Below are 16,695 nucleotides of genomic sequence, written 5' to 3' on the forward strand. Positions count from 1 at the left end.
CATTGCTGTGGGTCTGGAGTCACATGTAGGCCAGACCAGGTAAGGGTGGCAGAATTCCTTCCCTAAAGGACATTAGTGAACCAGGTGGGTTTTTACAACAATTGACAATGGTTTCATGGTCATCATTAGACTTTTAATTCCAGATTGTTGTAAAAACCCATCTGGTTCACTAATGTCCTTTAGGGGAGGAAATCTGCTGTCCTTACCTGGTCTGGCCTACATGTGATTCCAGCCCCACAGCAATGTGGTTGACTCTTAAATGTCCTCTGAACAAGAGCAATTAGGGATGGGTAATAAATGCTGGCCTAGCCAGTGATGCCCACATCCCATAAACGAATAAAAAAAAACTTCAGTGAAGAAGGTAGATTGGAAAAGTTGGGACTGTTTTCCTTGGAGAAGAGAAGGCTAAAAGGAGATTTGTTAGATGTATTCAAAATCATGAGGGGTCAAGACATAGTAGATAGGGAGAAACTGTTCCCACTTGTGAAGGGATCAAGAACGAGAGGACACAGATTTAAAGTAATTAGCAAAAGAAGCAAAAATGACATGAGGTAAAACCTTTTCACGCAGAGAGTAGTTAAGGTCTGGAATGCATTGCGTGAGAGTGTGGTGGAGGCAGGTTCAATTGAGGCATTAAAAATGGGAATTTGCCACCATCAATCAGCAATGTGATCCCAGAGGTTGTTGATGCCTTCACATATCTAGGCTCCACAATCACCAACAATCTGTCACTTGATGCTGAAGTCAACATGTGCATTGCAAAAGCTGCAGTTTATGGCCATGCTGAGTAAGAGTGTGTGGAACGACAGCAATAAAAACAGAAAATGCTAGAAAAACTCAGCAGGTCTGGCAGCACCTGTGGAGAGAGAAACAGAGTTAACATTTCAAGCCCATATGACTTCTTCAGAGCTAAAGAGAAGTAGAATGTGATGGATTTTTTACTGTTTAAGAGGGGCTGGAGCAGGTGGAGCAAGGTCAGGGATAGGTGGGAACCAAGGAGAGATTGACAAAGATGTCATGGACATAAGAGTGTTAATGGTGTAAATAAGTGATAAAGACACATTGGTCCACTCCTCCATCACCCCCAACTCATCACCCCCTTCCCACAGCACCTTCCCATGCAATCGCAGAAGGTGCAACACTAGCCCCTTTTCCTTCTCTCCCCTCACTGTCCAAGGCCCCCAAACAGTCCTTTCAGGTGAAGCAGTGCTTCACTTGCATCTCCTTCAATTTGGTCTACTGTATTCGCTGCTCTAAATGCAGTCTCCTCTACATCGGGGAGACCAAACGCAGACTGGGTGAACACTTTGCGGAACACCTTCGCTCAGTCCGCAAGCATTACCCACACCTTCTTGTTGCTTGCCATTTCAATACACCACCCTGCTCTCATGCCCACATGTCCATCCTTGGCCTGCTGCATTGTTCCAGTGCAGCTCAACGCAAACTGGAGGAAGAGCACCTCATCTTCTGACTAGGCACTTTACAGCCTTCCGGATTTAACATTGAGTTCAACAACTTCAGATCATGAACTCTCTCCTTGACTTTTAACCCTTTTTTAACCCATGTTTTTAAAGTTTAATTTTTATTTCCTTTTATTTTTATTTTTTATATGTTTGTGCATTTTTAAAAAAAGTCTTCCCCCCCCCCCCCCCCCCCCGCCCCCTCCCCCCCCCCCCCCCCCCCCCCCCCCCCACCCCCAGGGCCACCTGTCACTTGTTTCTATGTTGTGCTTTCATTACCGCTGGCCCTTGTTCTGCTATTAACATTCTGTTATCTTACTTTTATGGAACTATCAGCACTTTCTTCAGCCTTTACCACTACTTTTAACACTCCCTTTGTCTTGTGTCCATGACATCTTTGTCAACCTCGCTTAGCTCCTCCTTTCCTTTTTATATACTTACAATCTGTTTTTATATTGCTAACTATATTATATTTTTCCCCTTTTTATCAACTTTTTGGAAGCCCTTTGCTGGTTTCTAAAACACTTCCAATCCTATCTAATCTAATGATCGAATTTATTTTTTCACTATTTGCCAAAGATGCTAAAGCAAGATTCAGTTTGCCTTTCTCATGGCCTTATTGGTTTGAGCTACTGCTTTTAATGTTCTGTTCACCAAGCTCCCTCTACTTCTCAACTTTAAAGTGTTATCATTTAAGGTGTAGTTTATTTCCCTAATCTTTCTTTCAAAATATGTTTCACAATTTGCCACGCCCTCCCATATATACTTTACATATATAATATTTATAAAGAAAACGTGTTTACCCCTGCAGTTTACATTTTCTGTTTTTCTCTAACATATGGCATATTTGCATCAATTCATATATTATCTTCATGAAGTATCTTACATGGTGCCTAATTATGTAGTGCATATAATGAAGAAAAATTACATGTTGGTGATTTATTGAATTTGGTTGCAACTCAAAATGTGTTGCTGATTACTAAACTACATAATCTATTTACAATTAGATTCTACTTTAAAATGTGTTGTTAATAACCTTTTGTGCTTAAGGGCACTCGTTCAACAATTTTATTTTTTTTAAATCAGGGTTTTAAAGAGAACTTGCATGCATTGTTCTGCTTGGCTGAGAATGCTGTTGGAGCTAATGCAACAAGACCAGATGACATTCACCAGCTGTACTCTGGAAAGTGAGTTAATGGAGTGACACGCTGAAATGCATAGTCCTTCAGTTTTGTCTTAAAAAAGAACAAGAACAAAAGAATCAGGAGCAGGAGTAGGTTTTGTTTCAACTTAGTTCTCTTAGTAATATCTTGTAATGTGCATCTACTGGTTCACTTGAATGTGTAATCAGAATACAGGATGTAAAATAGTAAGATCACTTTTATTATCGGATTTTATTCTTTCAGTAGCTTTTAGAAGAGATTACGAAGTTGACTTGAATGCTGTTTGTTAATATTTTGGTTAGGTGCTCAGACTGGTTTATTGCTTTGGATATTTGCAATTCTATGCTTTCTACAACCCATGACTACTTTCCACATCCTAATCTTGCAAACGCTGTGGCTGTATGAACAAAATGAAGTGAGGTTTTAACTCAAGATGTAAGCAATATCAGTTCTAATCTTCAGCTTACCAAAGCTTCATTATTCAATAGAACTGTTGAGGTCAATAACACAGATGCAGAGGGTCGCCTGGTTTTGGCTGATGGGGTGTCGTATGCTTGTAAAGATCTCAAAGCAGACATCATCTTAGATATCGCTACTTTAACTGGAGCTCAGGTAGGTAAACATTCCAATTACAATAGCCAAGCATTCATATATTCTGATCCTAGTCTTAATTTACATAAACTCCAAGGGCAAGATATTGAGGTTGACGAGCGAGGGGCGGGGCCTGCTCGCCGACACGTAAAATGATGCAGGATGATGTCGGGCAGAACTAACGACATCGCCCCGCGTCATTTCAATTTTCAGGTCGGCAAGGGTGCAGCCGAATCAGCTGTCCGTCCGCCGACCTGTCAACGCCAATTGAGGCCATTTAAAAAGTAATTGAGCTAGTTAATGGACCTGCCCGTCCAACCATAAGGTTGGCGGGCAGGCCGGGAGCTCTGGGGGGATGAGGTTTCATGTAGGTTTTAAAAAATTTAATAAACGTTTGAATGAAAGTGATGGACATGTCACAACTCGTGTGACAGTGCCACACGAGGGGACATGTCAGGGAAATTTTAATTTTGTGCATTGACCATTTTTGAATTTGGTGCTGATCTCCCTGAGGCAGCACTTAGCCTCAGAGAGATGAGTGTGCTCCTTCGTGTGCATGCGCAAAAGAACGCACTCTCGGCTGAGGGAATTCCCACCCTCCCCTCCCGCACAGGGAGTGCATAGCGCTTCCTGGCTGGCGTCACGATGGGTGGCCCTTAAATGGCCCGTCCATGTAAAACGGCGGCGCACCCCCAATTGGGGGCGCTGATCGGATGTGTGCCTGCACGCGCCTGCTCCTGCCCTCCTCACCACCACCCCCCCACTCCCCCCCCCCCCCAATAATGTTGGAGTGCATTTTATTGGAGTGGTATTTTAACTGGAAGTAGTAGTTTCCATTGGGCGTGTAGCACTAATTATGAACAATTGAAGATAAAAAAAAGCAGCTGTTAAATATAAGCAATATCATTACTAGCTGATTTATATTTTCAAGGCATTAAGCCTTACGCCAGCAACTGTTTTGCATTTTATTTACTATTCAGTGAACAATAGAGTTACTTGGAATTTGCTCAATTGCACATCGGTTGAGGGCGTAGGATGGTTATAATCATGTCGGAGAATTGTTTAATGTGAAAACCCAACTTACTGTTGAGTACAAGGTTTGACTAAAAACGCATTGTTTGCCTTGGGAAGCTTAGTTGGTTCTGGGAGTCAGTCACACCAGAATTCTTTTGTTAGTATCCCCCTCATCATTGTGCAATGTCCTTACTCTGCCCACTTGCTGGTCAAGAAGGGCAGTCTGTTCCTAGTGACACTTGCAGTTGACCATTGGTGATGTGCAACATCAGCCCAAAAGTAAAAAAAAAATTTAAGCACTTCTGCTAGCCTTATTTAGAGGATTCTGAGTACAAACTCTCCTACTAGTCCTCTGTCACAATGTAGAGCCTTCCAATTCATTTTTGGATGGAAGTAATTTATAAAACTGGTGTATAAATTGTCTTTCGCCAATCCAACTTGTCCTACTTTCAGATTTTGGCTCCTATATGGTTAATAGGTGATACCTTTATGATCGTATCAGACTACTGAATTCGCTCTCAATACGTTGTAGCTAAGTGAACAAATCTTGCATGATTTTTCTTTTTTAACTAGGGTATTGCTACTGGAAAATACCATGCTGGATTGCTGACCAATAGTGAAGAATGGGAACGCGCCTGTGTAAAAGCCGGGCAGAACAGTGGTGATCTTGTGCAGCCGATGGTTTACTGTCCTGAACTGCATTTCAGCGAATTTACTTCTGCTGTGGCAGACATGAAAAATTTTGTGGCCGTAAGTTAATGGACTAAACAAAGCTAACCAGATGGGCACCTCTAGTTGGGATGATTGTGTTTTGTTCATTATTTTAGATTTGTGTAGCTTCTCTGTGAGACATAGTTGTTCTATATAGAGCATTCTTCATTGATTTGCAAAGTAGACTCTAGTGTAAAATTTAACAGAAGAACTAACTGGTCAATCCAGTCATCCTCACCTTTACTATACTGAAGAAACTAAATAACTGCTATTCAGTTTACAAGGTCCTAATGTTTGTACCAAATGAAGGTGTAAAAACAGCTTTTATTAAGGTGAGGAATGTCAGAGTTGGGAAATTAAACATCTTTCATTTTAAGTACCCAGAGTTCGCTTCAAACTTATAATCGCTGCATGCAGAGGTAAGGTCTGTCCCAACAATGATCTTTAACACCATCATCTAACTAACATTCTATCCTACATCCACTTCCCTTGCCCTCCATCCATTTGACATTTCTGAATAGATTGTCAGTCAGGGTCAGCTTTCTGCTGTAAGACGAAGGATTGCTAGGAACTGGGTTGAAACTGACCCAACAACGTAGCCTTTCAGGGTCCGCTGAATGCTTTTAAACTAATTTAGCTCAAACTCCCAAAACAAAACGTCTCTCTGGACTGAACTTCTTTGCAAACAGTGTAGACATCATGTCTCCAGCTAAGTAAGCCTACCTGCTATGGCTCTTACCTTTCTAGCTGTTAACCCCTAAAGTCAATATGGCCCAGTCTTTTAAGTGTATTTTCTACAGTTAAACTTTAATCTTCCTGGAACTAAACATTACCTCCAAAATACTAATGTGAACCATGGACAAAATCTTCATCACAACATTCTTGTGAAGATTTAATTTCTGGTTGTTGGCAATAATTCTGTCCAGTACTTCCCTTATGATCCTATTTTGTATTTATTGTCCCATAGTTGAGTGGCTTGCAATGTCATTTCAAAAGGGAATGAGTCAATTATATATTGTCGATCTAATAAAGAGACCAGGCCAGACCATACTCGAGTCCTACAAGAATATTAGTGAATTTGTTGGGCCTTTATGACAAAAATTGAAAGGCAGAATACTGTGGATACCGGAAATCTGAAATAAAAGCAGAAAATGCTGGAAATACTGTTTCAGGTCGATAACCTGTCATCAGAACTTTAACAACCTGGACACTTTGCACATTTTTCTTGATTTTAAATGATTTTAAATTAAAATAAGTAAGGGGATGATTGTATAGTTATAGGATGAGCCTTAGAATCTTAAAGAAAATTCTTGCTTTTTGTGGTGTGTGTGTATTGGAGATGATGGCATAGTGTCACTGGGCTAGTAATCTAGAGGCCTAGACTAATCCTGTGGGACAATGGGTGCAAATCCCAATTTAAGTATTTAGTTAAAAAAAATCTGAAATTGAAAGCTAGTCTCAGTGATGGTGACCATGAAACTATCATCAATTGCTGCAAAAACTCATCTGATTCACTGATGTCCTTTAGAGAAGGAAATCTGCTGTCTAGTCTGTATGTGACTCCAGATCCCAGCAATGTGGTTGACTTTTAATTGTCCTCTGAAATGGCCTATCAAGCACTCAGTTCAAGGGCTGTTAGCGATGGGGAACAATTGCTGGCCTTGTCAGGGAAACCCATATCCCATGAAAGAACAATAAAAATGGACTAAACAGAAGTGACGAATGGAATTTAACCTCGAAAAGTGTGAGGTAATATATTTGGGGAGGGCAAACAAGTCAAGGGAATACACAATAAAGGATAGGATACTGAGAAGTGTGGAGGAGCAGAAGGACCTTGGAATACATGCCCACAGATTCTCAAAGGTAGCAGGACAGGTTGGTAAGCAAGTTAAGGTTGTGTGTGGGATACTTTTACTTGCCAAGGTTTAAAATATAAGAATAGGAATTTATGCTACAACTTTATTAAACACTAGCTAGGCCACAGCTGGAGTACTGTGTATAGTCTGGTCACTGCAATACAGGAAGAATGTGACCTCAGCAAGGGTACAGAGGAGATGCATGAGGGTATTGCCAGGACTCAAAAATTTTACCTAGGAGGCAAAGTTGGACAGTCTGGGTTGATTTTCTTTGGAAAAGAGAATGCTGAGGGGAGATTTAGGTTTTTTTTTAACTCTTTCATGGGCTATGAATTTTGCAGGCAAGGCCAGCATTTTTTGCACATTCCTAATTGCTTTTGAGAAGGTGGTGAACTGCTGCAACCCGTCTGTAATAGGTACACGCACTATGCTGTTAGCAAGGAAATTCCAGGATTTTGACCCAGCAACGGTGAATAAGCAGTGATATAATTCCAAGTCAGATCGATGTGCAACCTGAAGGGAAACTTGCAGCTGGTGGTGTTCGCATGAGTCTGCTGCCCTTGTCCCAATAGGTGGTAAAGGTCATGACTTTGTGAGGTGCTGTCAAAAGTGCCTTGATGAGTTGCTGCAGTGCATCTTGGATATGGTACACACTGCTGCTATTGTGTCAGTGGTGGAGGGAGTGAATATTTAAGGTGGTTGATGAGGTGCCAATCTAGCAGGATGCTTTGTCCTGGATTGAGTCAAGATTCGAGTCTTGTTGGAACTCATTTAGGCAAGTGGGGAATATTCTATCACAATTTTGACTTGTGTCTTATAGATGGCGGATAGACTTTGGGGAGTTGGAAGGTGTGTTATTCATTGCAAAATTCCCATCACCTGGCTTGCTGTTGTTATCACACTATTTGTATGGCTAGTCCAGTTAAGATTTTGGTCAATGTTAACCCCGAGGATGTTGATAGTAGGGTAATTCAGCGATTGTAATGTTGTTGAATCTTGAGTGGAGATGGTTAGATTATCTCCTGCTGGAGATGTTCACTACCTAGCACTTACATGGTGCAAATCTTACCTGCCACTTATCAACCCAAGCCTGAATGTTGTCCAGGCCTTGCTGCAAGGACTTCAGTATCTGAGGAGTTGCGAATGGTATTGAACATTGCGCAATCATCAGTGAACATCCTTACTTCTGACTTTATGATGGAGGCAAGTTTTTGAAGCAGCTGAAGATGGTTGGGCCTAGGACTCTACCATGAGGAACTCCTGCAGTGATGTCCTGGAGCTGAGATGATTGGCCTCCAACAACCACGACTATCCTCCTTTGTGCTAGTGAACCAACCAGTGAATGGCTTTTCCCCCTGATCCCCAACAAATGTAATTTTGCTAGGGCTCCTTGACACCACACTCTGTCAAATGCTGCCTTGATTTCAAGGGCAGTCACTCTCACCTCACCTCTGGAGTTCAGCTTATCTGTCCATGTTTGGACCAAGGCTGTAATAAGATCAGGAGTTGAGTGTCCCTGGTGGAACCCAAACTGAGGATCAGTGAGCTATTGCTGAGTAAGTGCTACTTGATAGACTGTCAACGACATCTTACACTTGACTGATGATCGAGAGTAGACTGATGGGATGATAACTAGCCGGGTTGGATTTGTCATGCATTTTGTGGACAGGACATACCTGGGCAGTTTCCCACGTTGCCAAATAGATGCCAGTGTTGTAGTTGTACTGGAACAGCTTGGTTAGGGGCGTGGCTAGTTCTGGGCACAAGTCTTCAGTACTATTGCTGGATTATTGTCAGAACCTGTAGCGTTTGCCATATCCAGTGCGTTCAGCCATTTCTTGATACCACGTGGAGTGAATCGAATTGTTTAAAGATTGGCATTTGTGATGCTGGGACCTCTGAAGGGGGCCGAGATGGATCATCCATTCGGCAATTTTGGGTGAAGTTGGTTGAAAATGCTTCAGCCTTGTCTTTTTGCACTGGCCTGTATGAATTGATTTGAGGTTGTATAATTGAGGTAATAGGAAGGACCTATTTCTCTTAGTAGAGAGGCCAATGACTAACAGGTTAGATTTAAAGGAATTAGTTGAAGGATTAGAGAGGAGTTGAGAATTTTTTTCACTCAGCCATTAGTGAGGCCTAGAACTCACTGCCTGAAAGTGGGGTAGAGGCAGAAACCCTCAGCGCATTTAAAAAGTACTCGCAAAGGTTCTTGAAGTGTTGTAACCTTTAAGACTGCAGTCTAAGAGCTGGCAAGTGGGATGAGACTGGATAGCTCTTTTTCAGTGGCACAGACATGATGGGCCTCCTGTGGTGTAAATTTCTATGATTTTATAAGAGTATCTGTAAACTAGTTTATATTTTGCTCTATGTTTTTATTCACAAATGTTCAATATATGAACACATAGAGATTACTTATAAACAAGCATTTTCTTGCAAACTGTGTTTAATTGCAGAAGGAAACCAGCTGAATGGATTTAACTCAAATCTAATCTGGTTGTTTTATTATAGGATCGAGCCAATGCTATGAGTTCATGTGCAGGCTTGTTTATTGAAGCACATATTGGTTTTGATTGGCCAGGAGTCTGGGTGCATATTGACATGGCTTCCCCAGTCCACACTGTAAGTAATACTAGTTTATCTCTATACAGCAGTAGCATGAGTTATTTTTGACGATAAGACATAGGAGCAAAAATTAGGCCATTCGGCCCATCGAATCTCCTCCGCCACTCAATCATGGCTGATAAGTTTCTCAACCCCATTCTCACGCCTCCTCCCCGTAACCTTTGATTTCCTTACCAATCAAGAACCTATCTATCTCGGTCTTAAATACACTCAATGACCTGGCCTCCACAGCCTTCTGTGGCAGTGAATTCCATAAATTCACCACTCTCTGGCTAAAGAAGTTTCTCCTTATCTAAATTCTAAAAGATCTTCCCTTTACTCTGAGGCTGTGCCTTTGGGTCCTAGTCTCTCCTACTAATGGAAACATCTTCCCCATGTCCACTCTATCCAGGCCTTTCAGTATTCTGTAAGTTTCAATCAGATCCCCCCTCATCCTTCTAAACTGCATCGAATGTAGACCCAGAGTCCTCAAACGTTCCTCATATGTTTCATTCCTGGGATCGTTCTCGTGAACCTCCGCTGGTCCCCTCTCCAGGGCCAGCACATCCTTCCTGAGATACGGGGTCCAAAATTGCTCACAATATTCTAAATGTGATCTGACCAGAGCCTTATAAAGCCTCAGCAGCACATCCCTGCTTTTATATTCTAGTCCTCTCAAAATAAATGCCAACATTGCATTTGCCTTCCTAACTACCGACTCAACCTGCAAGTTAACCTTAAGAGAATCCTGGACTAGGACTCCCAAGTCCCTTTGCACTCCAGATTTCTGAATTCTCTCCCCATTTAGAAAATAGTCTATGTTTCTATTCTTCCTACCAAAGTGCATGACCTCACACTTCCCCATGTTGTATTCCATCTGCCACTTCTTTGCCCATTCTCCTAACCTGTCCAAATCCTTCTGCAGCCTCCCCGCCTCCTCAATACTACCTGTCCCTCCACCTATCTTTGTATCAATTGCAAACTTAGCCAGGATGCCCTCAGTTCCTTCATCTAGATCATTAATTATAAAGTGAAAAGTCGTGGTCCCAACACTGACCTCTGCGGAACTCCACTAGTCACCAGCTGCCATCCTGAGAAGGACCCCCTTATCCCCACTCTCTGCCTCCTACCAGACAGCCAATCTTCTATCCATGCTAGTACCTTGCCTCTAACACCATGGTCTCTTATCTTACTGAGCAGCCTCCTGTGCGGCATCTTGTCAAAGGCCTTCTGGAAGTCCAAGTAGATAACATCCATTGGCTCTCCTTTGTGTAACCTACTCGTTACCTCCTCAAAGAATTCTAACAGATTTGTCAGGCATGACCCCCCCCTTGATGAAACCATGCTGACTTTGCCCTATTTTATAATGCACTTCCAAGTATTCTGAAATCTCATCCTAAATAATGGACTCTAAAATCTTACCAATGACCGAGGTCAGGCTAATCGGCCTGTAATTTCCCGTCTTTTGCCTCACTCCCTTCTTAAACAGGGGGGTTACATTAGCGATTTTCCAGCCTTCTGGGACCCTCCCTGACTCCAGTGATTCCTGAAAGATCACCACTAACGCCTCCACTATCTCTTCAGCTATCTCTTTCAGAACTCTGGGGTGTAATCCATCTTCAAACCCTTCAGTTTTCCTAGCACCTTCTCCTTGGTAATGGCCACCATACTCACCTCTGCCCCCCAACTCTCTTGAACTTTGGGGATGTTACTCGTGTCTTCCACCGGGAAGACTGATGCAAGGTACCTATTCAGTTCCTCCGCCATTTCTTTGTTCCACACTACTACTTCTCCAGCATCATTTTCCAGCGGCCCAATGTCCACTTTTGCCTCTCTCTTACCCTTTATATATCTTAAAAAACTCTTGCAATCTTCTTTTATATTACTGGCTAGTTTACCCTCATATTTAATCTTCTCCATCCTTATTTCTTTTGTAGTTGTCGTCTGTTGGTCTTTGTAGGCTTCCCAATCCCCTGGTTTCCAACTGCTCTTTGCCGCATTGTATGCTTTCTCTTTAGCTTTTATACTGTCCCTGAGTTCCTTTGTCAGCCATGGTTGCCTCATCCTCCCTTTAGTATGCTTCTTCTTCCTAGGGATAAACTTTTGCTGTGTCTCCAAATTTACTCCCAGGATCTCCTGCCATTGCTGTTCCACTGTCTTTCCTGCTAAGCTCATCTCCCAGTCAATTCTGGCCAGCTCCTCCCTCATGCCTCTGTAGTTGCCTTTATTCAACTGTAATACCGTTACATCTGATTCCAGCTTTTTCCTCTCAAATTGCAGGGTAAATTCTATCATATTATGGTCACTTCCTCCTAAGGGTTCCTTCACCTTAAGCCCCCTTATCAAATCTGCCTCATTACACATCACTAAATCTAGAATTGCCTGTTCCCTACTGTGCTTCACCACAAGCTGCTCCAAAAAGCCATCTCGTAGACATTCCACAAATTCCTTTTCTTGGGATCCACTACCAACCTGATTTTCCCAGTCTACCTGCATATTGAAATCCCCCGTGATCAGTGTAACCTTGTCTTTCTTACACGCCTTTTCTATCTCCTGGTGTCTCTTGTGCCCCACATGCTGACTACTGTTCGGAGGCCTGTACATAACTCCCATTATGTTTTTTTTACCTTTGCGGTTCCTCAACTCTACCCATACAGATTCTACATCATCTCACCCCCACGTCATTTCTTGCTATCTATTTAATTTCATTTCTTACTAACAAAGCTACCCCAACCCCTCTGCCAACCTGCCTATCTTTTCTATAGGATGTATATCCTTGGATATTTAGCTCCCAGTCCTGATCCCCTTGCAGCCATGTCTCCGTAATGCCCACCACATCATACCTGCCAATTTCAATCTGCGCCACAAGCTCATTTACCTTATTTCGTATACTGGGTGCATTCAGATACAAAACCTTCAGTCCTATATTTCCCATCTCCTTTCTCATTGTCGTCCCTTTATCTGATGTGCTTGAAGTTAGATTCCTAGCTCTTTCCAAACACTCTGTCCTATTTTTTGTTCTGGGGATTTTAATAGCCTCTCCTGGGCTCTCCTTTCTTTTCAGTTTTTTCATAATTTTCCATGAAATTGAATCCACCCTCCTACACGCTAACCTGCTGCTTTGTTTCCCATTAGCCATAATTCTTGGAGTTTTACCCTTCCCTCCCCCCTCACTTTCTAGTTTAAAGTCCTGTTGACCATCCTATTTACCCTGTTCGCTAGAACATTGGTCCCAGATCGGTTCAGGTAGAGACCGTCCCAACGGTACAGAGGCTTTCAGTAAAATCTATACCATATCTCCAAATGCATATTAGTGTAGTAAACCAATTTGTTTATATCTTCAAGTGTAATTGACTGACTGAAATTCCATTTTAATTTAATTTTGTGAACTTAAAGCTGCAGATATTTACATACTATTTCCTCTGTGGTGGTGTTCAGCCAAATTTTTTTCTGCAACTACTTCTATGCTCTTCTATTTTCTACTTCTTTCTACATCTATTTCTCAGTTCTGCTCTTGGGAGGAGAGGGATTAATGATGCCTGGGTCTGGGAAAACATGGATGCCACAGTGGCTCCAAGACTGCTCAAGGCAGGTAGGCCTGAGGAGAACTCGGGAGTGGTGGAGGAGGGGGGTTGGTGTTGGCAGTTTGAGAATGTTCGGAGTGGTTTAAATGAAGAGCAGGGTATATGGTGACCAATCACCTGCCACTACAGCAGCAAGGCAAATTGATTTTGGAAGAGAATTGTTTTTCAGTTTTACAGTGACATTTTAGTGTTGTTGACATTTCAAATCTCCTGTACTATTTTAGTCTCATTTTAGAGGTTTAATTTATAATAGTTTATTGTAAAGGTTTAATTTTGCTCAAAAAGATGGGATAATGTAAAATTGTTCCTCTCTATGCAAAGGATTTTTTTCTAAGTGCGCATTTAAGAAGCTTCCTGAGGAGGATTCTCCATTAAAAACATGGGGCATAGGAGTAAGCTATATGACTGCTTGAGCCTGCTCTGCCATTCAATAAGATCATGCCAGATTTTCTCCCTCAACTCCTCTCTCCCAATCTATCCCCATATCCCATGATTCCCTTAGACTGCAACCTAACATTCACAGCTCTCTCGAGAATTCCAAAGCTTCACAATCCTCTGTCTGAAGAAGTTTCTCCTCATCCCAGTTCCATTGCAGTTGATTTTCACATTTCTCTGTAAACAGGGCAAAGAGTGTAAGAACAGGAAAACTAACGTTTACATTTTTTCCATCAGGGAGCACGTGCTACAGGCTATGGGGTAGCACTTCTTCTAGCATTGTTTGGTCGTGCAACAGATGATGCATTATTGAACTTTATTTCACCAATTGGTGTTAACTTCACTACAACAGGTGATGATTCAATGGAAAATTGCTCCAAAAAGAGACGACTGGTATGAATTCCGCTTGAGATTATGTTCGTTCTTTTTTGTATGGATTTGGATGTGGACAATTGCTGAGCCAGTGTGAGGCATCTCTTTTGAATTAAGCTTACGCATTAGTATTTAGGTTCACACAGCATCTATTTTAGCTACACCCTTGATGGTGTAAATTTGCCAGGTACTGGCATTTATAGACATAAGTTGGATCATGTTTCAAGTTTGAATTTCAAATGGCCAGTAGAAATCTGTATCACTTTGGCTTTATTACTATAGCTTGTGATTTATTGGCTCGCAAAAAAAATTGCAACTTTTTGCATAACTTAAATATGATTCTTCACCCACATTCTAGGATATTTGAATATTTTATTTTCAGTTTCATTTCTCTTAAGTTGAGATACACGGACAAAAAATCTGATCATGTCCATGCTTGCCTTGGGGGTTGGGTTTTGCAGCATTTGTAATTTCGTCTATAAACTGATTATGGATCACTCTTATGGATCTTCATCAGTGGCTCTCAGCAGCTCTACTGCTTTTGTATGCCCTTCCAGCCTACTGCCAGATGTTACCAGAGGAGTTCAGTTCTCACCCCTTCTAATGAGAGAAGGGTGACAGGACAGTCCCATCACCTTGGAGCAAATAAATGGGCTATATTAAAGCTAAAGGATTGTCACTGAATCCAGGAATTGTTTTTCTGTGTTGTTGGGGAAAATGTCTTCATTTGGCATCCACTCAGGTATTTAGACAAGGCTGCAGTACTTGAATTACACTTCCATGATTCTTAAAGAGTACATTTCATATAAAATAATAGTTAGCAGAGTTTTCCTTTTTTAATTCATTTTATTTTATTGAAGACTGTCTAATTGAGTAGCTGTGCCTTCTAGGCCACTGTGGTAGTTTTGCCAACTTAGTGTGTCCCCTTGAGTCCAGGAGCTAGACTGTTGAAAATGATGGGGGCTGAGACCTCTGGCCAGTGTGAGCTGCCATTGAGAACTATGGGAGCCCCAAGGTTAATGGGACTCTCCATGGATGCAGCATATTAATCTAACTGCATGGTATCCTCGGGCTCATAAATCTAGAATAATTCTCAGGCCAATCTGAAGTTGAGGCTTTGCACTTTCTTCCCTGTCAGCATAGGAATGATCACTATTGAGAAGCCACTGGAGCAGTAGAGCAAGAAGAGGTACCCTACATGACGCTCTCTGTGAACCATGAAAGTAACATATTTCCAAAAATATCAGCAAATTCTAGTTGGTGTATTTTTTCTTTGTGTAAAAGATACACACCGCCCTTTTAAAAATTTTGCTTCATCTCAGACTTGCCTTCCCTTTTAAGAATGCCACGTGTCTTATCAGTCTTACCAAACTTTTTAATCTGACTTGATCAATGCCTTAAACATGCATTCTTTTAGGAAAACATAGATGCTTTTGTGTGTACTATGGCTGAAAGATCATGGGATTTTAAAATGATATTAATTGAACTGAAAATCCAGATGTGAGCTTCGTTAAAGATTGCAATGCCTTTATTCCCACCATTTCTTACATGGTGTCTGACAGGGATTGGGGATTATATTATTCTGGACAAGGTCAGGTTTTTTACTTCAATGAAATGTATTTACTTTAGAAACTACTGTTGGCCAGATTTGCACAGTGGAGCCCATAAAGCTTGAGATCGATTGTTGGAGGTCACATTGATTGCTTACAAGGTGACTCAAACTCTGTCTTTCTCCCTGTCGCAAGAATGAAAAAGAAGAATTTTTGCAAATGAGTTATATGAATGCTGCTCAGTTTAAATTTAGAGAATTAATCATGTCTGATTAAATCTAGAATAGCTAAAAGTTGTAATAAGTTTATCAAATTTGTCTTGGCTCTACCTCACATATACTTGTAAAACAATTTATGTGAAGATTTGTCTTGTCCAAACATAAAGCAATTTTTGTATAGTTTTATGTATTTGAAATGATGCATATAAAACAATTTGACACTTTGCAAGATTATTCTGTCTATTTAGTGAATCTGACATTGCAATCATGATTGTAATCAAGGGTAGGATTTTTTGGATGGTCAGGTTTCCCACCCTGCCACATGAAACATTGGCGGGAACCCTTCCCTGCCAATACCGGCTGCCCTTCAGCCATTTTACGGTCAGTGGGGTGTTAGTTGACTAAGGCTGAGACATCTGCCTACATCTATGGAAGAAATCCCTCCTTGGAGACCAGCTGGCCAGTCAGATGGCCAGCAGCTCTATAATCTCAGCAGTGCTAGGTTTGTGTGGTGGCCACTGCTGGAACTGCAGCTTGTTCCCGAAGAAGACGAAGGCCAGACTGAAGGTAATCCCGTGTGTATCAGCAGGGGCCTGGCTAACTGACCCCAGTGAGAGGACTGAGGAAGTTGGGCGGCTGGGTTTGAGAGGTGTGGAGACACTCAAATTTCACTTAACGGCCTCAATAAGCCTAAGAAACATAAGAAATAGAAGGAGTAGACCATTCAGCCCCTCGAATCTGCTCCACCATTCAATAAGATCATGGCCTCAGGGTGGGCGGGTTGCCCAACGCCTCTTCCATCCCTTATAAAACACAAGACTCATCAGGGGCGGATTCGTAGGCAGCATGCAGGTGACACGCTGCATTTTACTAGACACCCATCACCTTAAAACCTACCAGTGGCACTGTAAAATGCCACCCTAAGTGTTCATCTTGCTTCCCTATGCATTTCCTGGGCTTAGCTTTTTGCTTCATTTTGGCAAATGGGCATTCACAAAACAAGTCCGAGTTGTGATGATTAAGTCCTCCTAAGTTCCAAAATGTGCTGGAAAACCATGTTAATCATTACAAATTTACAAAAAAATCTCTATATGGTCAAAGACTGACTTATATACGAGATGCACAGTGGTGTCAAGT

The 16,695-nt window shown here is 41.8% G+C and overlaps 1 protein-coding gene across 1 annotated transcript in view; it reads left to right on the forward strand.

Moving 5' to 3' along the window:
* The window catches only part of LOC121279309 (probable aminopeptidase NPEPL1), a 48,784-nt gene extending 33,002 nt beyond the window's left edge, over positions 1 to 15,782 (forward strand). The window contains exons 8-12 of the mRNA XM_041190454.1: positions 2,547 to 2,647; positions 3,112 to 3,235; positions 4,802 to 4,978; positions 9,307 to 9,417; positions 13,656 to 15,782. Of these exons, the coding sequence (XP_041046388.1) occupies positions 2,547 to 2,647; positions 3,112 to 3,235; positions 4,802 to 4,978; positions 9,307 to 9,417; positions 13,656 to 13,817 (675 nt within the window). The 3' untranslated portion in view covers positions 13,818 to 15,782. The remainder of the gene's footprint in view (positions 1 to 2,546; positions 2,648 to 3,111; positions 3,236 to 4,801; positions 4,979 to 9,306; positions 9,418 to 13,655) is intronic.
* The last annotated feature ends 913 nt before the right edge of the window (positions 15,783 to 16,695 follow it).

The sequence above is a fragment of the Carcharodon carcharias genome, chromosome 6 (assembly GCF_017639515.1).
Source record: "Carcharodon carcharias isolate sCarCar2 chromosome 6, sCarCar2.pri, whole genome shotgun sequence".
Taxonomy (NCBI): Eukaryota; Metazoa; Chordata; class Chondrichthyes; order Lamniformes; family Lamnidae; genus Carcharodon; species Carcharodon carcharias.